Source organism: Pempheris klunzingeri, chromosome 19 (assembly GCF_042242105.1).
Source record: "Pempheris klunzingeri isolate RE-2024b chromosome 19, fPemKlu1.hap1, whole genome shotgun sequence".
NCBI lineage: Eukaryota > Metazoa > Chordata > Actinopteri > Acropomatiformes > Pempheridae > Pempheris > Pempheris klunzingeri.
Window position 1 is genome coordinate 15,336,745 of NC_092030.1, and position 26,251 is coordinate 15,362,995.

Consider the following 26,251-nt stretch of genomic DNA (forward strand, 5'->3'; position numbering starts at 1 on the left):
GGAGAAAAAAAGATGCGGGAATGGGAAAAATGCTCAAGGTGTAATTGATGGAAGGATGTGTTCCATGAAGGAGATGACAGACACCATCTGCTGACAGCTCATCAATAGGTGTTTGGGTGCTGCTGGCAAGGCAGCAACATTAAAGGCTGGTAGATAAAGAACCGAGGTGGATAATGTAGTAATATTCACATTTAATTTGACCTCATGTCATTCTCATGCAGCACAGTTTATCCTTTATTTCTTTGTGTTTACCCCCCTCTTTTCTGGGCACGCTCACATCAGGATCAGGATTCAGCTTTTGCTAATACAGGATATATGAAGGCTTTTGCTGAGAGATAAAAACAGTGTGTGTATGTGTGCGTGCGCATGTGTGTCTGTGAGAGAGATTGTGTGAGTAACAAGATAACAAGAAGCCTGTAACCTCTACGGTGAGGTCAGCGCAGACGTCCAACAGTCATATCTGAGGTTAAATGCTATGTGAAAGCAAGGTGCTTGGGAAAGGTTAAAGTGACTCACAGCACATCTGGGTACCACACGCAAGTAACGAAACAAAAAACATCCTGCCAGATGGAGCAGATATCTCTTGTCTTCAGTGTGATCCCTGTGGGAGGAGAGAATTAGAGTTCATGTGAGGGCTGAAGGGATCTATCTATAATGGCTAGTTGCAGCCCTCTTTTATATGACATTTAATTAATTGACATATCTAACTTCCAGGTGCCAACCAATAGCTTAAGTGCTTGCCATAACAGGGTAGAGGCTGCGTGCCAGCACCTGTGCACCTTCACAGACTATTGGTGTCTATTCATAAGAACATGTTTTCCAAAGTGCCAATATCTGACGAGACCTGACCAATCAAACTTTGGCCGTCTATTGTTGTTAAAATTGCCATGTAGCTGTTGCCATGTGAGACATTGCTTGTTGTGATTGGCTTAACCGACCTGAATTGACCTTGAAGAGAATAAATACATCATACAGGTTTTTAAATGGCATGCAAATGAATCACCCCAAAAATCCGTTTGTGTAAAAGGGCCTTTAGGCACCATTGTGAGGACTATATGTTTCTTTATGGTTCCTTCACAGAAATTGGGCTCAGTGGTACCAAAGGTAAACCAAGATGGAGAGCAGCTCTCTCCAAATGTTCCTTTCTGTGTGTCTGCACTGGAAATCTGGCCTACATTGAAAATGGCGTCCCGTGAAGGCAGAGCGAGACCTCACAGAGCTAATCTTGATTGACTTTTCTGTTGCTACAGACTTCAAGATTGAGCTCAGATCACAGAGGCGCCGCTCCTGCTGTGTCCTCCTTGAAGAAGATGCGTAAGAATAAGATGACTCCATTTTCACTGCATGCATAATAACCTCTGAGTTGTGTTAAGTAAATGGGCGGAGCCTTACCTAAATCAATCAAATCAATTGTGTGAAGCTTTTTCTGGTGTACAAGTCATGGTAAAGTGAAGTATATAATGTGAATTTTACCTGTGGTGTTGTACACCATATCAGCATATTATTTATTAATATCACTGTTAATGGATCTGTGTGTATGTAGGAATTATGTACTTGTAAATCTACAGACATGTAACATCCTCCCTAAGTCAAAGGGTCGTCAACCTAGCCTCCAAGGGGCCAGTGTGTGTGTGTGTATGTGGATGTCTGTGTGCGTGATCTGTAGACAAATAGGGTGTGCAGACGCAGCCAGAGACAAAGCAGCAGAGGTAGAGGCCAAACAGCAGCAGGACAGCTCTTGCATTCTAATCAGAGTCTCCTGTTTTGGCTCCCAGGAAGCTCTCACCCAACAGGCCAGGACATAGTGCATCTCATCAGCGCTTGCACAGATACTGAGTAAACACAAACACACTCATACATTCACACACATCGTCCAAGCAAAATGAGTCTGACTCAGGGCAGCAGGGAAATATCAGATGCGACCGAAGGCGGCTGACCATAGGACAGACAGAAGATGAGGCGACCCCTCCCACGCAAATCTACAATCAATCTCCAGACTGCACTGGAAAGGAAAAGCTGCTTAAATGCGAGTAATTTCTAATGAAACCCCAGAAATCACCTTGTGGATTATTGTGGTTGTCTCTCCTGGTGGGTGTGACCTTACATGGGCACCTGAGGACGGTCGCTCAGTTCCTGTTGTTACAAATGTCTTGAGGTGATTGCTTAAAATGAAACGCGACTGAGGGAAGGAAGTTAATCTGACATTGATTCGACTGGCCTGATGAAATTCGATCACAGGGACAAACGGGACAAAAACTGGGGGGCTGCCTCTCTGCTAACTGTCAGATGTTGTTGCGCATGCAGTTAATTAATTGCATTAACACTATTTCGAGGACGAGGATAAAAACAATTTGTAAGATTATATTAACCTCTTTTCAAACTCATTCTGTCAAACAAAAAATTGTTTAAACCCACAGAACTTTATTTTACACTGAACAAAAATATAAATGCAACACTTTGAGCTGAACTCAAAGATCTAAAACATTTTCTATATACAAAAAACCCCCCATTTCTCTCAAATATTGTTTTGCGTGAGGCAAATGGTGGTCACACCAGATACTGACTGGTTTTCTGACCCCCCCAGACCCCGCCAATAAAGCAAAACTGCACATTTCAGAGTGGCCTTTTATTGTGGCCAGCCTAAGGCACACCTGTGCAATAATCATGCTGTCTAATCAGCATCTTGATATGCCACACCTGTGAGGTGGGATGGATTATCTCGGCAAAGGAGAAGTGCTCACTAACACAGATTTAGACAGATTTGTGCACAATATTTGAGAGAAATTGTTTTTTATTTGTATATAGAAAATGTTTTAGATCTTTGAGTTCAGCTCATGAAAAAAAGGAGCAACAACAAAAGTGCTGCGTTTATATTTTTGTTGTTTTTGTAATTTCCAAAGATGCCAAATATGTCATGCTGGATGTTGGTGAATTTGTCAAGACATCAGTAATACTTTCATCATATGGAATCTTGGCTTTGAATTTTTCCCTCAGTTTAAATGCCACATGCCTGTAGCTTCAATCAAGAGCTTGAACAACCTGGTACAGAGTATATTTGATACCTTAAAGCTATTTAGAGGGAAGAGGTGAAAACTCTCAGCAAACCATATTCTCAGCTGTTCACTCTTGCATCAGTGATTTCAGCAGCGGTTGTACCATTTCTGTGATATTGTTAGACCTTTTCCAGCAACAATTTGCAGAAGGATGGTATCCTGGAGCACTGCTGTGGATTTAAAACCTACCAAACCTATTAAAGTTCTTGGTGTGGGGTAAGAAGAGGAGTTCATTAAGCCCTTGATAAATGGTAAACTGTTGCCAGATAAATCTTAATTTATGACCACTTGTGGTACAGCTTCATTAGAATATATCTGACTGGGGAAAGTAATTACATTTCCAATCCATCATTTCACAGCAGAACTCTCTCCCTGTCTATATTTTAGACCAGACAAACCATCTCTGTGGCTGTTGGTGACTAATGGAATGCTTTACCACACACTTATGTACCCTATACTGTAGCACGCTGTCCTTGGTATGATTTAACTCGCACAGATGTTTACCCGAGTGCTGCAGGTTTAATAAAGTGCTTTGATATGCAGTTCGAAATAATTGAATCCAAAGTATAACAACATTCTGAAGGACAAGCATGTTTAGTCATTTCAGGGTCATACTGAGGTTAAGGCGCATTCTCTTTTAGTCTAATGCTGAAATAACAACATCACAGAATTGCTCCACAGATGGACACAGTAATATGTCCAGATCTCAAACTATCCTCGACTGAATACATCTCAACAGTCAGTTCAGGTAGCAAGTTAATAGTCAGTAAATATATACTACAGTGGGATTATTTCTTTTCATGCTTGCCACAGAACAAAAGAGCATTACAGATAATATAATGATACAGACAACGGGCAACACATTTCTAGATACAGTAAAAACATGTGATGTCCAAGCAACGGTTAATTTCTAAGGGTTTTAACATATTCTAATGACAATATTATTGTCTAGAAATATAGTGACTTTAATTTGTTTCAAACACATTTGTCAACCTTGAGTCAGTGCTGGATCAGTGAGGGTCAAGCCTAAGCCTGTAACCTTATTGTAGTCTTATATCAAAGGAGATAACCCTCACTAATCCTTACTATATACTCGCAGGCCTGCCAGAGAGGACAAAGCCTGCCAAGACAAGGATGTATGAAAGGGAGTGACCATTGAAAGAATGCTGGTATGAGAGACTTTTTATTGTAACGATGTTGCTAGGGGCAACCTGGGAGTTAGACGAGCTAATGTATTCAAAACAAACCGGCTTGACGTCACACTTCCCTAGAAAGAAGCCATAAACTGACTCGTGGTAGCCTGGCAATAGAATAGAACAACAAGACTGTGCTGCAGTTAAAGTATTATTCAAGTAAAAGGAGATGCTTTTAAGCATTTTCCTACCATACATTACACATACAGAGTAATGGTTTTAGAAAATAAGCACAGAGGAAGTGTTGGTCAGTGTTATGGACGTCACTCACCCTGGTTGGCTCCTCGCTCCTCTCCTCAGGTGGACTTGACAGCTTACACTGTTCTAGGCAGTGACTGTCGTGGTTGTTTGGGCGCCCTCAGTGAACTGTTATTCAGACCACCCTCCCAAACCCCTTACCATCTTAATTTCAGAATAGAAGGTCTACTCAGAAATGCTATTAATTGCCATGCCATTGATTGGGCAGTCTGAGCCTCAGCAATCTCAGTAATGTAATATTGACATATTGATAGATATTTTTCGTTTTAGGATAAACATATTTAGATTTTTTTCAATTCATGATTTGTCTGATGTAAATGGGAAACTTGTTGGCATGGAGACGAGGTTGCTGTAACCTGGCTGTATTATAGCTTTTGAATTGAATTCAAGTATTTCCAGTTACACTGCAGCAGTGCCTGTAAAGACAACAATCACTAGGTTACTTCTGATTTCTAGTGAAGAAAAGGTTTAAACATGATAATTTATGAGACAAGATCTGAAGTTATAAGGAGTATCTAATTGGATTTATGGATGTTTACCCACTATGAACGATGGAAATATTGCCATACAGTAAGTCATAGTGATTCTGGCTATCCTCCATGTGTATTTACAGATTTGACTGAGTGTAGTCATATTGTGAAACTGCACCAAAGTGCATGCACATAAACACTATTTCATTACTGTGCTGTCCTCAGTGTTCACAAAGAAGAATGATAGATGCAGAAATAACAGCGGGGAAAGTGTGAGGAGAATTCTACCAGTAACTGTAGCCTAAGGAGGAAACGGATAAAAGGATGGCAATAAATGCAATGCACTGAGTCTACTGGACATCGACCAAAGGTCACCCCAAAATCATGTCCATGTCTCAAAAGCAAATCTGACAGGATTGCACTATAAACTATGACTCTTCAGCAGGTTGTTGTTTTTTGTCTTTTAGAAAAAGAAAATTAGGGGTTCATAATGGTCCCATTACCAGTGTTTAAGGATGCTAATCAGGCCATTCATTCATCCCATTAGGCTTGGTTATTTCTACAATTTAACAGAAGCAGAACAATTTTACCAGCTGAGTGGAATGGGAATGGAGCAGAGCAAGTGCATGTCTGTCGAGACATAAGGTAGAGCTTGAGACCAGAGTTTTTGTACTAGATCACATAATTCTGTGTAACAAATGTAAATACACAAATAATCATTAAGTAGTATAATATGGAAATTTCATGCTTCAGTCACCGACGACAGCTGAGTAAACGGCATCACAACTGAGAAAACGCATATGTAATTTGCCTATTGTGAGCCATATACTGGACTGGACTATAAACAGCCCTCAAAATCATTCATTGTAAATATTCAGTCATTATATTATGTTAATTTCTTTTATATTTTTCAAGGCATAAATTATATGAATATCAAAATATTCTCCTTATCTGTTAATATTACATTAGTGTAAATATAATGACTTTGATCATTATGGGTAATGATGCTCCTGTAATGATGACTCTGTAGACTTTGGTTATCTTAAGTCACATGACACAAGCATGCTAAAAAAGTAATTTCCCTTTAATTCAGTTACTCACATTTAATGAAGCAGCAATGCCTAATTTAGGGCGGAACTATAGACCAACTGAAGCATGCGTGACACAGGTGTAACCCCTGTGAGCCCAGCTGTCTGAAGGCAACTGCAAACCACCTCTGCAATTTCAGCTATGCTCAACTTCTGTTTGAAATTCGAAGGGACAAAAACAGACAACCTAGTAGGTTCATCATTGCTGACAAGTACATTTATAAATGTTGTAGTGTTGCACATTAGCGCTGCTGCAAAGTAATGACTATTTCATTACTTATAATGTAACCATCTAATCCATTAAATCTATAAAATGTCAAAAAATAGTGAATACTTGGACTTTCCAAGAGTCCAAGTAGACGTCTTCAGATTTCTTGTTTTGTCCAGCCAACAGCAGAAAAACCAAAGATAATTCAGTTGCATACTTGCATACTTGCATAAAGAAAGTCTTCCTAACTAGATATAGGAGAAGCTGTAAGCAGCAAATGTTACAGAATAACCAAATTTACTGACTAGTCGTTGCAGCTTTATTGAAATGCAATCAAAAAACGACGTGGGCTTAATATTAGCAAGGCTCCTTTAGTAGTGCTTTCAGTAACTTGTTCCGTCTGTGAGTACATGGTCACACAGAGAGATCGGTCTCCTGTATGATGACTTAATGACTGATAAGTGGATTTGTAGGTAATGAATGGAAATCCCTGGTAGTCACATGGACCCATTTTTCACCTTGCCTGTAACTGCTGACGGACACTATTCCTGAATATTCTATGGCCCGCTCCATCGCCGCTTCATCTCCAAATCATTTCTCCATTTTCTCCCTTGATCACGTTGTAAAATGAGGTGAAGCTCATTCACGCAGCGCCTGTCTCACATACTGTTTGTTCGACAATAGAATGACACACACTGGTTTTTAGGTGACAATATGTCGTTTATTTTCTATCTTTTAAAGGTTTATTATTTACAAACAAAATAAACAAAAAAAAATCAAAAAGATTTTTTGACAAACACTGTTTGTCTGCATATTGTTGTAAGAAAGTTTACATTTACCTTTCTTTCATCTGTATCAAGTAACCAACTGATAGTTCTTTTTGTCTAAGCCTTGGATTACATAAATGAGCTGAACAATGACCATGTGAGTGGGGTTTAAGAGGACCGAGCAGCTCGCTGTAGCCCCTCTCTCCACTACGCATATCATCAGTAAACATATGAAACCTGTGGTCATCAGAACCAAATAAACATTTGGTTTGTCCTCTCTGGGCATTTATCTCAGTTCTTTTTGCATCTCTTTTTTTTTTCTCAAACCATCAAAACAACAAACAAAAAGAAATATACAAATATATGTGCTGGTTTGTTGAGAGTCTCTATACTGCTAATATGTAAGCTAGTTTGTGTACGTCACCATTAATGCCCATTCCAGTATGTTAATTGTGATTGGTATAGTGAAAAAAGCACATAGTTGGGAAGCTCTCCCTCCAAAGGCAAGTATCAAAAACAGCACAAACTAACAGTGCTGCTATCCATCTTGACTGTGTACTAGTTCCTATACACTATGGCATATTCACGATTAAGCGCTCTTTGTTGTAAATAGAACATCTCCCCCTCATTTAGAACCTCATACAGGATCAGGGCAGCACAAATTCTCAGGGATATTGCTCCCTTGCTAACTCATTCAACATCTAACCTAGCTGAAAGAATCTGTACCTTTTTTATTAGTAAATCAGAAAGTGCAATTTAAAACAAAGACAATGACTTAGAATGTTTTGCTTTGGCCAGTTTCCTTCCACACATCAATATTCAACCCAAACATCAGTGGCTAGCTACAAAGAAAGGTATAAAGGTGCTCCAAATTTGTACAATGTCTCATTGAGCGTGATATCACTGCAAGTCTAAAGATTGCACTTTTTTTTTAAACTGTACATGACCTCATTAAATATGCTATATAGCTTGACTGACAATGTTAGAAAAAACCTGCCTCTAGAAGTTCACATTGCAAGTAAAGATATCAATTGGATAAACTGAGACATTTGGCCATCATCATTGCTTACTCCTTTCCTGTCTAAAAACACTGAGACACAGAACACAGAGAGTATAGTAAGAATGAATGCGTAGTTGTGTGCAGAAGTGCCGCCCGCCCCCTCATACGCACCGAGCTCACACTCATAACAAAGGATGGAACATGGCTATAGTTTAGGCACAAATACTTAAGAATGTCCATGTGAAAAGTCAATGCTTCTGTTCACACACAGATAACGTCTAGGCAGACAGACAATGAACAAAACATAATCTAACATTACATTTAAACGTCAACATTTTTGAGATAGTATCTTTTTAAGTATTTGTGACAGTGCATGCTTTCATGACATTGGTGGGTTGACTGCATTGGTACACTATCGACACAATCTGTAGCGGAGACTTCTAATCTTTTTAAAACGGTATCTCAAAGGGCTTAGTCACTTTGAACTGATGGGATATTCGGTGCCATGAAAACTATGACTCTAAACAAGACATTCTGCGCGAATGACGGCAGAACACTTGGCCACATTTGACTCGCTGTATGAAGACCGCAGGAAGGCCTCGTGCACAAATGGCAATCTACTGTATGTGCCCGGGAAATGGCCTGTAAGCCATAATGGAAGGCTTATTTTAGATGAGTCATCAAATACTTTGGTTATCCTAAGATTAATTTATTTGACATAGCGCTGATCATTTTCAATAAGAGTCACAGTATTCTGGCTTGACCTTCCTTCCCCTTCTTCAACATCAGTGCAGGTCAGTTTAGAGTACCTAAGCCCACATAATGGATTTACATGAGACAGAAACCTTAATGCAAACCAGCATTTCTTTTTCTGACTTGCAGCAGCACAAAAACACCTCTCGGTGAAAATGTTCGCCCTTGCACACTTGAGTGACTGGACACCTGACATCTTTAACCTCCAGTGTGTGTTGAAAATGACGTGCCAGGCTCTTCAACTACAGTAATTGTGATATGACAGCATTCAGTACAGCTTTACTCGAGAAGCAGATGAATTAAAATTTTGGTTTAAAGAAATATATAATGTCCTTAAACAACACATTTCATGAAATTATCAGTTTGATCGATGTATAAACCAAAGAATCATTCTTAAAATGATCCACAGCAGGTTTGTGAAATGAGGTGATAGAAAAGACACATTTACTTTCAATACGATGACACTGAAATCAAGTTATGTATTGTAGGTAAATATTGTATATGTTTACTTGATGTGAAATCAAAAACTATACTAGGACTAGGAGTAGTATACAGAAAGAGAGGGATCCTTAAATGTCCTCCAATCAGGCATTACTCAGCATCAAGTAGTGCTAGCTATTGCATTAAGGTTTGTTTATCTCTTATGAAACGTATGTATTTTGTCACTTAACCTTTTTCGCATATAGATGATATCCAGGTTCCTGATAGAAGTAAGACATTGTTATGATAGAGAATGCACCACACAGTATCTGTAAATACTAGATCTACAAAACTATTTACAGCACACATATAGGTAATCTTTATGTCACAGTCTATTGCATAATGGTGATAATCTTTAGTTTATAAATATTATAAATATACACAGAATTTTTAAGCAACGTTACATAACATCTCAGCCATCTGAAATTAGAAATAGAAAACAATAGCATCCATCCATATCTTTCTCCACACTCCATTCTCCTCAAAAATAAACAAAGAAAGCAGCATTTCTATTATCTACTCCCTTTGGACCCATAACACTGTCATGGTTTGTATGTGAGCTGCTGTGGGGATATAGTGGCTCGGCAGACTGTATTTTTGTTGCTGAGAGCAACATAACACTTAGTTCCAGTATCTGTGATGATTTCTGAAATGAGGGTTCAGGAAATTGGTGTGAGATTCACTTTATGAATGTGTGCTTTTTGAGATTATTTGTCAGAGTTGCTTGCATTTCTTATTCCACAGTGGTGCCTAAAGCTGCTTAATAGAAGATAGTTTTTCTCTTCCTCAATGGTAAAAAAAAAAAAAAGAAGTAGTAGTCATTGTCAGGATCCGCAATGCATTCCAGTTAAAAAAAAAAAAAAGAAAGCAAAAACAAAAATAAATAAATAAAAACCGTCATACATTGTATATAATTCTTTATATTTGTCAGAAAGGAAGACTCATGTTTATACTACAGCTTTTAAATTGCCATTGCCAAATGTTCTAGTTGGGTTTTACACACGTGGTCACATGCACGCGCATACGCTCTCTCACACACCCATACATACAACAGTATATATACATCTATATATATCCATATAAATATATAGATGTATATCTATCTATCTATATATATCTATATAAATATATAGATGTATATATCTATATATCTATACATCTATATATATAAAAGAAAAGAGATGTATCTGTATAATATACATTCTTAAGTTTAGGGAGACAGTGTGTCTAAAATATAATACAAGGGTTTGTATGTACAGGATTTCTATGAGGTTATTTTAAAAGAAACAAAAATGCCGAAGTTCCTCATTTTTATCTCTTTTGTTGTAGCTCCATTTTTAAAAATGAATTGAAACATATTTAAGTTTAAAAAATGAAAAGGGAAAATGGGATCATAAATTTGATGCAAAACGCATTTTGTCTTGCTCAGTCTCTGTACTGCTGAGGACAGAATCTCTCCTAGATCCAGGGGATTCCCTGTGCTGAGTTGAGGATGATGATGATGCTGCTGCCACTGCCGCTGCCGCCGCCGCTGCTGCCGCGGCCGAGCGCACCGGGGGCAAGGCTCCTGACGACATCTGACGGAATAAATTGACCCGCTGGGGCACTGTGGTGCGGATGCCACTCTGCAAATTCATTCCCTGGATCGCTGCTGCTGTTGGTGGCACGATGGAGGCCAGAGAGTCTCCTGAGGCTGGGTGTGCTCTGGGCCCCAGAGATGTGTCATGTGGCAGTGATGGTTGGGAGGCTGATAAGTGTCTAACATCTCGACTCAAGCTGCCTGACTGGAGAGCCTGTGTGCTCTTGTGGATGTCTCCCCGCTGAGGTGAAGGGACCTGCTGCTGCTGAGGTGACTGCTGTTGCTGCTGCTGCTGCTGCTGTGTTGCAGAGGCTGCGGCTGCAGTCGACACAACAGGCTGCTGGGAAAGAGGTGTAGATAGAGACGGCTGGGCAATGGGCTGCTGAATAAGTGACAGCTGGGAGGCAGTGCGTGAGCCGTACTGGAAGCTCCGACTAGCCAGAGGGGTCTGCACAGGTGGACTACACACAGCAGCGGTGAAGGAGCAGGGCGACATGATCGCTCCCTGCTGCTGGAGTGGGGTCTGTGGGTTGGTTAAGGAAGAATTGAGGTTGCCATGGGAAAGACTGGGAGCAGGGTAAACTGCCTGGGCTGCAGCAGCCGCAGCGGCAGCGGCTGGCAGCATGCGGGCAGCAGAAGCATTGGCAATGGCTGAAGCACTGTAGGTCAGGGGTACAGAGGACTGCTGGAGCTGATTGGTGCCGAAGGCAGTGGGGAAGAGTGGTTGGGCTGGTGAGTTAATGATGGAGTTTCCTGACATTGGTGTTGAGTTCATCCCGGTGACTGACTGCTTGCGGTCCACCATCATCACCATCTCCCTGTCCTGACGAATAATCTGCTTCAATAACTCGTTCTCCTGTGTGTTGAAAACGCCGGCGTTCAGATCCTTCTGGAACTTCTGCAGCAGCAAGGAGTTCTTCTTCCCTGTTGGGGTGCAGTCAGGAGAGGTGAGCACATAAAGCCATGGCAAACTTTGGCTGCCCTTAACCACAGGAAAAGGGCAGGATTCAGGACAATAATGGTAAAAATGCAGCTTGTATGTTTCAGTCGGAAGACTTATTTGCATTTTTTTTGTTGCACTGCACCTTCAATAGAGCAGCTTTATCTTCTTGATTATAAATTTATAAATTCCCTCCACTAGTTTCAACTCTTTCAATCTTACAAGCTGCATCTTTTTACGTCCACTAAGATCTGTCATATTGAATATAAAGTGTGAAGGACATTGAATGGTAATGACTATGGGAAATACACGGTTTGAGAGGACTGAAGGACACATAAGGAGACAAAGACTGTGAAGGTGCTGATGTGGACAATGAAACACAGAAGAATACTGATGAGTTGTACACACGCATCACAGTACTGGGCAGTTTTTTCAAAGAAAAGACAGAAAGTCTAAGATCTAAGAATAAATTTAAAGCCACACTATTTAAATCACAATGACAACTCTGCTAAAACACATCACAAGGATACTTAGAATAACATTTTTTTTTTAGTTTGATGAGCAAGGTAACAATAACAACAAGCAAAGAAAGCCACAAAGATCTATTCCTCACACACTACCTCAGTGGGTACAGATTGTAAATATAATTTTCCATTGATTACCTCATCTTACCACAGATTGCTATTCAAATTTGCATGGCTGATTTATAATAATTTTCAGCAATAAAATGTTGAAAGTACACTGCTTTGTTATGCTTCGGTATGGCCAAAGTCACAAAATAATAAATCATTTTTTTCCTCAATACAGAAAACAATAAGGTTTTTAAAGTGTTATATTTATGCACTATAAAGGGTATTTTGAGCCTGCAGGCCTGGAAATCTTTCCCAGCCTGTCACAAGTCATAGACCGTGAAAATAAAAGCTTGGCAGATGGCTTCTTTAAACACCAACCCCTTTTGTGGCTTTGGGAGCAAAACTGTGGTAAAATGTTAAGTAGTATTAGAGGCATGAAAGGCGCCTTGAAACTGGTCTTCAGTAGAAAGAATTGCCACATTCGACAATAATAATATCAAAGATCTGTTTGACATCTAAACTCTGAATGACTGCGTCCAAATTTTTTTCGAGGGCGCGTTTCCTGTAATTACTGTTGGCCTTGTGTATCGGCAGGCTGTGAAGAGTTACTTGTCAGTAAAGAAGACAGAGTTGACTTTCAGTGTGCTGAAGGCTTTAGCCACAGTCAATCAATCATTAAGCTCCGTCCTTGAGGGCAGAAGATTTCTGCACCGAGTTTACAGTCGGGCAGCATTTGCTGGACGGCATTCTCCCCTCTCAAGGCTGCCAACGAGCCATGCATTCAGCTATAAGACAGGACTTTTGCAGCTGTAACAGCTGAAAATGGATTGATGTTTTGCAGCCATTTCTCAGAATCAAGTTTTCTATTGGATGTTCATTTTGGCTGCAGAGGTCACTACAGGGTTGGGTAGTTGAGAACTAAAACTAACACCACGTACTGCATAAGACTAATGTTAACTTACAAGGCTGCTGCCATTGCACTTTTAAAGGTGACCGGGTTAAACTCTGTAAATTAGAAACATTACAGGAACAAAACAATTTCTTATTTCTCCAAAAAGTATTTTTTTGAGGATATAAATGTTTGCTGTTTGTTAAGACACAGAGGTATTGTCAGGAATTCAGGGCTACAGACATCAGTCAGTGTGTGCAATTCCATCAATGTTATCATGATGTATCACAGTGTTTCATCTATCTTATCTGTTGCTGCTTCCACATTCTTTTTGCCTCTTCTAATTTCTCTTCTCCTCTGATCCCTCTTTGACTTTTCAATCCTCCCCAGTTAAGTACGCGCAAAAGATAGACACTTATCAAAGAGAATAACAGACTACATATGTACACACCTCTAAGTTATATATATAATACAAAACATCACTTTAACTTAACTTTTTTTATGCATTTCATATTTAGCAGGCCAAACAAAGCTCAATCAGAGGACCTGACCAACTTTTCTAACTGCCAGGCTGGAAACATTTTAATGCTACTTCAGCTACATCACGGTTAGAGTCCCACTGTGAGACATGTAACACACACACTTAAAGCAGCGTGAGTTTAATACGTGCCCTCATACACATACATGGTCCTCATAGAAACACTGACCTGCTCTGACCGTTGAATTGTTTTTATTGTTTAAATCTCCTCAATCAGATGTCATAACCGAAATAGAGGAAAACAGACACTTTAAACCTGACTTATACTGTATATTATATGCAGTATTATATTTAAAATATTCTTGACTGCTTTTCTAATCAAGGCCAGTGGTCATTTCTGAGCAGTTTATCTGATCTAGAAACTTTGGAGCTAAGTCTGATTTTGAAGCATTATCAGAAGATGTAAAAATAGTATCCCAACAAAAGAGAAACAAACAAAATGTAAACACCACTCATGGGTAAAGAAAAGATTTCTTTTGTACATACAAAACTCGTAAATTGAAATAATAATCAATCAGATATGGGTTGAATCACCATTTGAAAATAATACAATTTTAGTACTGTGTTACTAATTTGTCTTTCCTGGCACAATAAAAAGTTCATTGCAATAATTTCGCCCATCAATATGATTTCAGCAAATGATACAGTAATTAACTCATATCTGAAATCTAAAACAGAATTATTGTAAAATAGTCTGAAAGCCAACTAACACATCAAACAAATAAAAAAAACAAGCAAAACACAAAACACATATATCATAATGTTAACAGACATCATATAAACAATGAAGGCTGAATTTGTTAAAAAAATAAAAAACACAAATTTTGAGATGCATTCAAGGCTATACAAAGAAAGTACACATTGCAATTTGATAAATAATTTTTACCAATAATCTGTAATGATTTTTCTTTTATGAGTCACCGCAGGAAATGATTATTGTCAGTTCCTTCTTGTTGAGGGTTATTTAGCACACAAATTAAAGGACTGCTTTTAGAGAGGACAACAGGTGTAAATGTGTTTAAGAAAATGATTTGTAATGGATTACATAAAGGTTTTTCCCTCCACAAGTGGTCAATATGGCATTACTGTAGTACTGTGTTTTAGTCATAGACTGTATATAAGAAGTGGACGTAGCCACCGTGACGTCATCAGCAGATTTGTGGGTCGTCATCTGCTGTTTTGAAGCCTTGAGCTTCCAAGAAGACCTTCTCTGATTGGTCTGTAGTAGTCTCGTCCTAAATCATAGTCTGCTTTCAGGTCTATTTTACTCTAAATGGGACCATAATTTAAAAGTAAACAGCGTATGTGTTAAAAAAGACTTGAAACTACTGACTGGGACCAAAAACTCATTAGGAAAATGTTTACTGAGGTAATAAATCAAGAGAGAAGTAGTCTCATTTTCTCATCCATACAATCGGACCTCTTTTCGGAGCCAGTAGAGTCGCCCCCCTGCTGGCCATCAGAAAGAATGCAGGTTTAAGGTCACTCCACACTGGCTTCACTTTTCATGCCCAGAAGCTATGTCCACTTCTTTTATACAGTCGACGGTTTTAGTACATTTTAAGCCAAAGGATGAGATTGACTTTTCTTTGATTAATGTCAGAAAATATTTTCTCAAATTATTCACACAAATGACAGAATCAGACGTCAGAGGTCAGACAATCAGAAACAAACTTTTTTTTTTTTTTTTTTTTGCTTTTGGTGAAAACATGAATAAATAATGAAATGGAATTTCTGCATGTAACAAAAAGTGTATGTGGCATTGCATTAGTAAAGTTTTTACTAATCTGCGAACATGATTTAATTTTATGAATACACTTTGAACAAAGGATTCAAAGTTGCAATAAAAAATGTCACACCAACAGAGCTGAAGCATGTGTTTATAATCCAGTTAATTATTCTGTGAAAGTCTGCGACAAAATAAACATGGCATGTGACACTGAATGAAATATCTTGTTGTTTCTCTGATTGTCTTAATTGTTGACATTTTGAATGTGTCCATCAAAACATCTGCAAGACTGGTGTGGGTGACTTGAGTTATGTGCCACTGATGCAGGAATTAAACAGTTAATGTAACCTTAAGCAAGAGGTCAAAACTCTTGGAGGATGAATTTGAGACCGGATCCATTTAGCAAGCCTTTATAGGTCAATTTGTCCCTGTTCGGATATTGGAATTGGAATAAAGTGTTTACCTGATGCCTACTCTTCGGCCAGGACACTCTTGAAAACGAGATGTGCTCGTCTCAAGACGGACTCCTGGTCAAATAATTTTTAGATAGATAAAAGATAATGTCAAATGTGCAACATGTTATTGGTTTCAAAGCATGGTTACTTTTTTTCTTTCCTTTTTAGAGCAAGACAAGCATGTAACCAAATGCAATTCATATATAGAAACGATACAACCAGCACGGATCATGACAAAGTACTTTCCCTCGTATGAGACAAAACCCCCTTCATGGTTAGTCTGAAAGGATGGATCAAATCTATATCACTCTGAGAAGTGTCAGAGTGGGTAGCTTTTACTTTCTAACATCAAGCTCTGCTGAAAAGCTAATTCAGCCAATAGCTCTCATTAAAAGGGCAAATGTAGATTTAAACTGTTGAGGCCAAAAGGCATACAGTATATTGTGAAGGGCAGGAATCCATACCCTTCACTTCAGGGCAAATAAAAATGATGTTTTTTTTTATTTTATTTTATTTCATACTAGTCCAAAGAAAAAAATGCAACCTTGTCTCCTCTGAATTACTCTCCTTTGCAACTACATAGTGGACTGACAGTAGCGTGACATTCGTGTGGCACAGAGCTGGAGATCGAAGTCTCCTGTATTAAACTAGAATTCAGTGTTTGCTATTTGTAAAATTTAGACATGGCCACATTCTTTCCCTAAGCTCTGCCACTTCTCCTTTCCCTTACCAGAATCATAGGAGCAGATATTGTAGGAATAAAAACACTTATGATGAACATTTAACAGATTAGTCGACAACTTCTGTAAACGCTATTACTATAGTTTTGTGTTTCATCAGATGTTTTGATACAATCCAGGCACCATTATATCCCTCCAACCTCCACAGGAATAGAGCAATATCAGGACGTAATTCTGAGGAGAAAAGGCTGTCTCAACAGCGACATTAATCTGTAATTGGATTCTGATTGACTCCGAGTGGTCTTGCTCCAGATCTATTGTTCATTGCTTGTTGCTGACTTGCCTGACACTACAGTATTTCAATGTTGAGTCTACACTTGGGTTGCAAAGCAATTCAAGATTGATGTGCCTCAGTCAGGCAAAATAATACACAAATACAAAGCCATGGCAAAGAAAAACAACAATAACAGATAGAAAAGTAGATACAGATTGCAAGCTTAACCACTGATATGAGACAACATTGGCACACTGTTGTTATGCAAATTCAACTTTAGTTTTGTATGCAGGTGATATTGTTTTCTGGTTAGGATAATAGAGAAACAATTCACCGAACATTCTGGCCTCAAGTGCTATCAGCAGGCATAGAGGTTTGTTGACAAGAAAGCGGCTTTATTGTAAAGCAGTGGCAACGCACTGAGAAGTAGCTAGTTTATGATCATGAGCTGCTTGGGCTGTCTGTGTAGTAACCATAAATGCTAATGATGTGAACCACAAATCGTTTCAAAAGTTTAAAAGTATTTAACAGATCCTACATCTGTATGCTTTAGAAATAATAAATAGCTTTGAAATTAATGTTATTCACCAACATGCATCATCAATTAGTAGGATTTAGAGTCTTTGCAATGACTTTGCTTATAGTTTATTTAATTAGAGGTTGCATAAAACATCACTGTAAAATTTCAAATTGAGTAATACAATAATTAATTAATATTATTAATAGTAACAGACAAAAAACATTTTTTTTTTTCATTGCATCCTTAGTATGGCATTATTGTATGGTGACGGTTTGAATTGTATGGCGATGTATCCTCCTAACTTTTATTGCGTATAATTTAATTTGCCAACTCTGTTTGATTTGTCTGTACACAAGTTTGTCAAATAAAGGAAGTTTATTGTTTGCTAGTTGTCGCAGGTGGAAATACACTAGTCACACTTCTACATTATTGTTAGAATATTCAACACATGATGAAAATAATCCTTAATATGCACTGAAAGTGTAGTGACTATACACACTGAAATGTCCATATGAAATGTAGGAGTAACATAGTGTGCCTAAATATTCCCCTACATGAAATGTGCTGAGGTTTTAATGTAAAATTATTTCTATAGAAAATGCAACAAAAGGAGAACATTATTATTTCAAGAAGTTACATACTATTGATGCAGCAAAACATAAGCAAATGCAAAATAAGTTCAACTTCTGTCAGTTAAAAAAGATCCTTTTAGACAACACTTTCATATTATAATATTAACTTCTACATGTTTAATTTATCAATGTGCCAGTTCCAATCAAAGTATCAGAGCAGAGTGAATACATTTAAAAAAGGAGTGGGAGATTATGCAAGATAAGGGTCAATGCAACCAATTATTGCCCTGTTTGTATTACATACATGTGCCCCTTTTTTAAAACTGTAACAGATCTATATGTGCTTGACCATTATGACTTATTCAATTTCAGCTACAATCGCTCATGGCCAAGCTCTTCTATAGATGCTGCTCTCTCAGACAGATAAAATAAGAAAGCATTGTTGATTGTGAGGGTATAGCTGAATGGAGCCAAACAGGGTCCTGCCTGATGGTGGGGACGGTGGGGCTTGAAACAACTCCATTATATCATCTGGCCCTGCTTTTTCTGTCTTTATACAGGGTCCGGTGGATTTTGAGAACTCTGATAAGGGGTGGGGTGCTGCTCATACCCAGGAGTGCAGATGAGTGGAAAGAGGGCCAGACACACATGCATGTGAGGTTAGCTTCCATCCACTCGCTGGCATCCAGTGGGGGGGTCAACACCAAACCAACGAGGGGGCGAACTGACTCCCTCCCGGACAGCGACATGCACTGCCTTCCAGTTAATCCAACCACAAAACGCTACTTTGGTTCTTTAGAAGGATTAATGCTGGTTACAACACATTTTCTTTAATGTTATTTAAGACAAAGAAGGAGACGTAAGTTAAAAAGAACGAACAAAGAAAAAAAAAACAATAGCATACGGGTCATGCAGCACAAGATGGCAGACACAATGCTTTTATGAAGAAAGAAGGCAAACGAATGCTGATAAAGACAAGACAACAAGGCACGATGACAGGCAAGAGATTCGACCAATCAGAAAGGACAGGGATTAGGTGTAGGCAGGTCTTACCAATGCGGTCCAATCGGTCAATGGCAACAGTTTCGAAAGCACGTCGCATCATCGGGTACTCCTCTAGCACCTCATTGAAATGGTCAACAGAGAGGGAGAAGAGCCGACAGTAGGTGTCTGCACGCACACTTGCAGTCCGTCTGCCCTTGGTGAGCAGACAGATCTCTGTATGGAAGGAACACACAGAGACAAAGGAAAAGAGAGAGCGAGAGTGTAAAAGATTTTGACACATGAAGAAACAGAAACAGAAGTGGAGAGTGCAGAAGGACATTAAGGAAATCATCCCAGTAATTACAATGCAGATTACCATATAGATCAACCTTGTGTACAAAAGGTATGGAAGCAGAGGCTAATGTGTGTGTATGTATGTAAATAAAACGAAAAGCCCATCAGCGGTGCTGTCACTTTCATTGTACTGAGATAATTCATCATCTAGCAGAGAGCTAATGGTCCCATAATAAGATACAGCATTCAGCTTTAAAAAAAAAAAAAGCCTGTCAGGCATCACTGCATCAACACACTGCGTCCATTCTCAGATGTAATGTATGACTAAACAGGAGTATGGTTACATAGCATTCCTGTACTCCTGCTCAGTCACTGTGGTTTCTTACATGAAGAGATGTGAAGAGAACACATTGCTTTGTGTTCTGTTTAGAACAATAGAACAATACATTAAAAGCACCGACCCTGCAGCTCCATGCACGTCAGATAATAATACATGCATACATGTTTTGTGTATACATTTGTTTAGCCACCGTAAATTTACCTCTCAATTTAAACACCAGCATAAACACTAGGTTACTGACACTACAAATGACAAACAAATGTTCTAAATACACCTGCTGTTATATACACACATATCAATGGAGCAATAGTCCAATAGTATGATTATTAGAATTTTACTGTTGAGGTGAAGTTGATTTGAACCACTTTATATATTGTTGGATAGGTTAGCCCAGTCGCTCCCAACCTGGGGGTGGGGCCTTCCAAACAGTCACAAGCTAAGTCTAAATCTTGAGATGATTACTGAGACAGAAGAGGAGGATAAAACAAAATGTTCTGCCACGCATATTGGTACCTATTCCAACAATCTATAATCTTTGCTTTTTTGTGAAATATGGTATAGTTTTACCCACCCGTGAAGTCGAAAATCTACTTAGTTGACTTTCCAACACAGATTATCCTTATCAATATACCACACACAGGACTTGGCACAGTGATCTGTTCAGGTTGGAATTTTTTCTCTCATATTCCAATGCCAAAATTAGGACGGGGTAAAAACAAAAGCAAATCTACCTAAGTTTGTAGACCCCAATCTGACCCTACATGCAAAGCCTGATTCAGCCCACCTAATTAAGAGGACGCGTAACATGTCAGAACATTTTCTCTTCGTTGGGTGCTTATTATTCTTAATACTCGTTCAAGTACTAAAACCTTTTTGAACGGCAATTAGATGATTGCAAACAGAACTCATGTTGAGAGGAAAAGGCCATGCTTTTGATTCAGCCTAAAGTACAGTAATGGAACCTAAAATTTTAATGAGCATAAGGAATGTTTTACGTCTGATGTGAATAACGGCAGACTAAAATCCAGTTTTCTATGTAACAATGATTAGACAAGATGATTTAATACAACTTTTTTTTAAGAAACTTAATCTCGGAGGGAATAGTAGCTGTCAGTAAAGGGCATGCAATTTGAACTTTATTTTTTTATCTCCTCAGTGTTGCCGTGAATCCACAACTTATTCATCCTCATTTATCTTTCAGTACCTAAGTATCAGCTTCCCTTGCTTTCTGTTCAATCCCGTTCGACCGCCAACACCGCTTAACCTCTATCCACATTTGCAGTTCTGTCCAGTCTCCACAACACGACTTCAGTCCTCATTAAATCGTTAAATGTTAACTTGTCACAGTGTAGTCTTTCTTGGCCATGCCATGAGCTATCATGAAAATAGAGCACAGAGTGTGCAAGGTGTGAGAGCGACTCTCTCAAGCTGTGAGTGTGAATAAGGTGTTAGTGCTGTTATAATGGAAAAGCTCCCTTTAAGTGGTACCACTGTTATTATATACACAGAGAAAGAAAAACCTGTGTCTTATTGATTGTAATTTGCTGGCGCGCTGTGACTTAGGAGGTAGAGCAGGTCATCCACTAATCTCTGGGTTGACGGTGTGATCCCTGGCTCCTCCTGTCTGCATGTCAAAGTGTCCTTGGGCAAGACACTGAAACTAAAGTTGCGGCCAATGGGCTGGTCAACGCCCTGCATGGCAGCCCTGTCGCCACTGGTGTGTGTGAATGGGTGAATTAGAGGCTGCATGAAGTATTATCCATAGTCGGTATATGAACGGGTCAGCAGAAAAATGTATGTTAGCCACCTAATAAAAGGTCCACCAAAAGAAAAAACCCATTATACTAGTTTAAGTGTCTGCTATATTTAGAATATTTTCATCTGCTTCACATTGCGTTCACACATCCCTTTTGATTGGGGATTGAAGCCGTTCTCGCTTTGTCTTCACTCGCTTCAAAGCCAACAGACCCCATTGACAAAAACAGTAATTTTACCTTGCAGAACAGGATCATTTTCTGGTCTAAGGTAAAGTGGTGAGAATATAGTGTTCACTTATACTGATGCTTAGACTGACTTGTTTTCTGCTGCCCCCGTCCACAGCAGTGCATTGCTCAGCATCTGCGCTGCGACTCCTGACTGTCATCCACTGTAGGTTATGCACTTACTATGGATAAGTACCTCACATGACCCAACTTCCAATAACCTTAACTACACCCTTTAGGTGCTATATGTTGTTAATGCAGTCCATTTCACACTTACTCTGTGCGGCTACATCCAGCGATAAATGTGTTACTTAGCAGTAAGTGACCAGGTCCAGAGAGGTGGGTTTAAGTTGGCTGTGTGGGTAAGCTGAAAGCAATTGACGCCCCCCAAATTACTGCCTGCCATGGCACTAAATTTGGACTGATGCAATATACAGTATCTGGAACTGTTTTAACCCATACATAAACTAAAATATAGAAGCAAAATGTTTTGCTGAACTTATGGAATATAAGGTGTTAATTTTTGACCTTGTGAACAGAGCCCATCAAGCTGTTTCCCTCTGCTTCCAACAACATTCTAGGTGATAGCTTCACATTTGGTGTGCAGACACGAGGTTGTCCTTCTCATCAAACTCAGGAAAGGGAACAAGTGTATATCTGAAAAATGTCAGTTCTTTGAATAGCAGACTGTAGAATTTTGATTTGTTTTTTTTTAACAAGACATACAGCCAGTTTTATTGTACTTTTTTTTGCCAAGGTGACCCAACCTACCAGTGGGAGACAAGAATGAGGATTCTTGCCAGCTTCCCAGCTGTGATACAAGCTTCCAAACAAGACATAAGAATAATGGGAATCAAACCACCGCCTAGGTGGTGGTGGCTGAAAATTATGTCCTTGAATTATTTTGACAGGCCGAAGTTGTCACCTATAACTGAGGTCTCTGAATAAATGTTCAAGCAACAGTGGGATACAAAACTTTTTTCGCTTTTTTGCTTTCCTCTGTTGGAATAGCACTTTCAAACTGTGCTAATCCATTCTGTCAGACGACACTGAACTCCAGTTGTGAGTGATTGTGTGAATCAGCATCATGCTGACAATGAGCTGACAGAGAGCAGGAAAGTCTGTATTTTTAGGCTGTGCTTAATGTCCACTGTTTTAATGCCACATGCATACACCATACATCAAAATGATAAGCTATACTTCTGTGCTTTCTCAAAATGCAAATATTCAAGTGACACTGCTTAAAGTGTGACAGGAGACACCACAGAATGAGATCATCTGAGGATTCAGTGAAGACAGAGAGAGAAACTGATCAGTTTCTTAGAGGTAGTGGTATACTGGCTCATGGCTTTCTTATGATCTAGTCTTTTCACCACATACTTTCTTACTCTTATTTAGCTATTTCTGAACAGCCATAAATTGTGCTTTCAAACACAATTTTTGCGCTTACTTTAGCTGGCAGGATTTCATAATGCAAAGTTCCAGACAGATGCTTTAAAACACTTTCTAAGGGAAAGAATAGCATTGTCACCTGAAAGACTAAGGTGTGTTCATATGAGTGTGTGTGTGTGTGTGTGTGTGTGTGTGTGTCTGAGGCAAGGCCCTGTTAACACTTCACATGATGCGATTTGACACGTGTCTGTTGCCTTGCCACAAAGCATCACTGTTGACCCCAGGAGCATTGTGGATAATTTGCCATCACTTCATGTGTCACGTACTCTCATGGCAACCAGCTCCCCTTCCACCTTTCTCCCCATGGCTGGGACTAAGGAGGGGCTGTTGACTAAGACATTCAAGCAAAAAAAAAAAAAGGATTTTCATCTGCTGCTTGTCATTGTCCGAACATTATACACTATTAGTCCCTTAGCCTCAGAGCGACTTCACTATGGAGCTGTGTGGTACCAATATGTAATCCCGTTCACTGAGGCCCAGGAGTGATTACTATGATACCTTTTCAGCACGCAGGCATGGCATTGACCGTGGTTGGAGGTGCTTTGTGACCCTCTGTCCTCATAGATGCCCTGCTCATCACTATGCTAATTGTTTCCTGTGGCTGGGTTTGGTTTTGTTACTCCCTCTCTCTGTTTCTGTCTCAGTCCCCCTCACTAATTTCTCATTCTGGCCACGCTTTGCCCTGGTTGTAAGGGGAGTGTGAATCATCGGAGAAAAGGGAGAAGAGTTAGGTGCCTGGCACAGCCAGCTGCTCCCAACTCGGGGCTCATCTAATAATGCCATACAAACGGGTAAAAATACCAGCTGGGCAGAAGGCAACAGCAGGTGGCTGGGCATCAACAAAACACAGCAAAATGAGCAGTGCATCCTTTATTATTTGGACAGATAGAACACATATATTTTAATTAAAAGATTAAATGATTCATTAAATGGGAACATCAATTGCATGTTCTCTGCATGTTTATCCCTTTTCACTGAACTGATTTTAGATGTTGATCTTTCATGGTAAACTCCCTCAGCTTTTTGTACATCTAACCGCGCTTAATGAACTCCTTTGTATTCTGCTAAATCAATACGGACTGAGCTGTTATTTGGGAATCTGCACTGAATGAGAGCACACTAGACAGCAAACACAAAGAAATCAGAGTTAATATTTTGTGGTACAGAATAACCTTCAAAATGTTTTAGACAAAGCTTGAAAAAGATAATCCAAAAATCCCTGAAAAGCACTGTCTAGCTGCCTCAACACATTTCCTGGATTTATAAATTTGGTCTCCAAAGGTCAGTTTTTAGGAGAGTAGTTTGTCTGGACTCCTGTTAGTCAACAGCCTAGTACTGCCTCTCCCACAGGAAGCCTAGCAATTAGCCCCCTTTTAACTACATGCTTCCATTATACTCCATTCTAGAGTTAAGCTACATTGTCATTCATTTGGGGTCGTGTTTCTGGCCACCTCATGCATGTAAGGCCAATATTAACTCGTAGGGGAAGTATCTGTCTCTTGAGCTATGTTCACTTGCTGGTCTCTAACTGTGTCTGTGTGTCTGCTGTTTGGTGCTGAGCAGGTAGTGTACAGCAGGTGGAAACAGCTCTCTATGAGAGTGGTAAGACTAAACCAAAACAGTAAAGTTGTGAGCCGGAAAACTAAATTAGCTGAAACAACAAAAATATAACTTATAACAAGTTTAACTTAATTACTTTAGAGTTACCAGAAGGGGGTATACAAGATAAAAGTTTTAGTTTCCTAAAATACGTAATCTTTTCATATGCTATCTGTCAAAAGCAGGGATGCCAACTCATCAGGAGTGAAAAAGATTCAAACCCCCAAGTAAGAGTCCGGGGCTTCCAATAACTGCTTTTTAAACATCAGCTTTAAAATGTGGATTTACATTTGATTTTAGCATGAGGATAAAACTGGAGGGAAAACTCACCCTAGAATTCATGTAATATTACTGCTACAAATGTAATGTAAGGAAGTTAAGGTGAGAGACATAGGTCCATTCTAGCTAAATATCTACACCATTGTCTCTTGAATTGGTATCATGTTACAAAACAAATCCAAGAGCAAATTATTTAATTATGTCGTGGTTATGACAGTATCAGCCTTGATAGTATTATCTTAGCATAAAGAAATGGAGCCATTGACGGCTAACATTAATATTAAGTTGGCACTTTGGCTGAGGAGCTACACCTATGTTCTAATCATCTGCGGAATGGTAACAGTAATATTAAACAAGCAAGTCCTAATATTGGTATTGGTATACAAGTGGAATTTGGAAAAAACAAGTAACGTTAGGGTAGATATAACAGATAGATATAACATTAATACCTATTGTTGCATCCAAATTGTAATGGCCAGTAGGCCTGGGCTGTACATCGGCAATAGCCAACAGTCATTGATCAAAGAGCCTTCTATCATCACAACAGAGCCCTTAATAAGCACAGAACAGTACATGGATATAAATGACATAAATGACGAGTCAAACTGCCAAAATATAGCATTGACCTCTACTGTTCAGTTTATTCAAAACTACTACAATCCAATACTTTTCATCCTCTAACTAGAAGCAATACCCAATTAAACCCCTGCAGTTTCTTTTTGTCTGAAACAGTTTGATAAATGCTCTCACACACACTGCCATTAAGATCTATTTGTCAGAGCCTCATTGGCCGAAGGTTTTATCCTGACATTTAGGCTTAGTTTCTTAAACAAGATGTACTTGTTATATGCCACAATGATTGTTTAGCAGAATATCTCTTGAGCTGCAGCCCCAGAGGATTAATTGTTTGAATGCTGCACTAACTGCCTCATATTCTTACTATATGACATTATGCCACTCTATGCAGAATTTAAAATGCACCCCCCCCCCCCGGCAATCCCATATTTAAAGCACGTAGCTGTGCACACTGACAGCTATCCTGTGGTTTGAACAAGCAGGAAAAAAGACGACTAATTTCTTTTTTGATTCACTGCCTTGCTTAGCTCGCCCGTTAGACATGAACTGTGCACAGCAGACACACCAAAGCGAAGGTATTCTTAGACTCCTCAGCCTCCTCCATAGTGGGGATGAACTCATGAGATAAAATATGCAAGAACCTCTAAAAAAGGAAACTTTGCTTTGCTTTCACATTGACAAAATCCTCAGGCAGACATTGTCGTGTCTGAATAAACAACGTGCAGTG

At 39.2% G+C, this 26,251-nt stretch overlaps 1 protein-coding gene across 1 annotated transcript in view; it reads right to left on the reverse strand.

The window, feature by feature from the left end:
- Positions 1 to 10,661: 10,661 nt before the first annotated feature.
- LOC139218900 (potassium/sodium hyperpolarization-activated cyclic nucleotide-gated channel 1) overlaps positions 10,662 to 26,251 on the reverse strand; it is a 64,271-nt gene continuing 48,681 nt past the window's right edge. The window contains exons 7-8 of the mRNA XM_070850643.1: positions 19,072 to 19,236; positions 10,662 to 11,773 (exon numbers count right to left, since the gene is read on the reverse strand). Coding sequence (XP_070706744.1) covers positions 10,662 to 11,773; positions 19,072 to 19,236 — 1,277 coding nt within the window. The remainder of the gene's footprint in view (positions 11,774 to 19,071; positions 19,237 to 26,251) is intronic.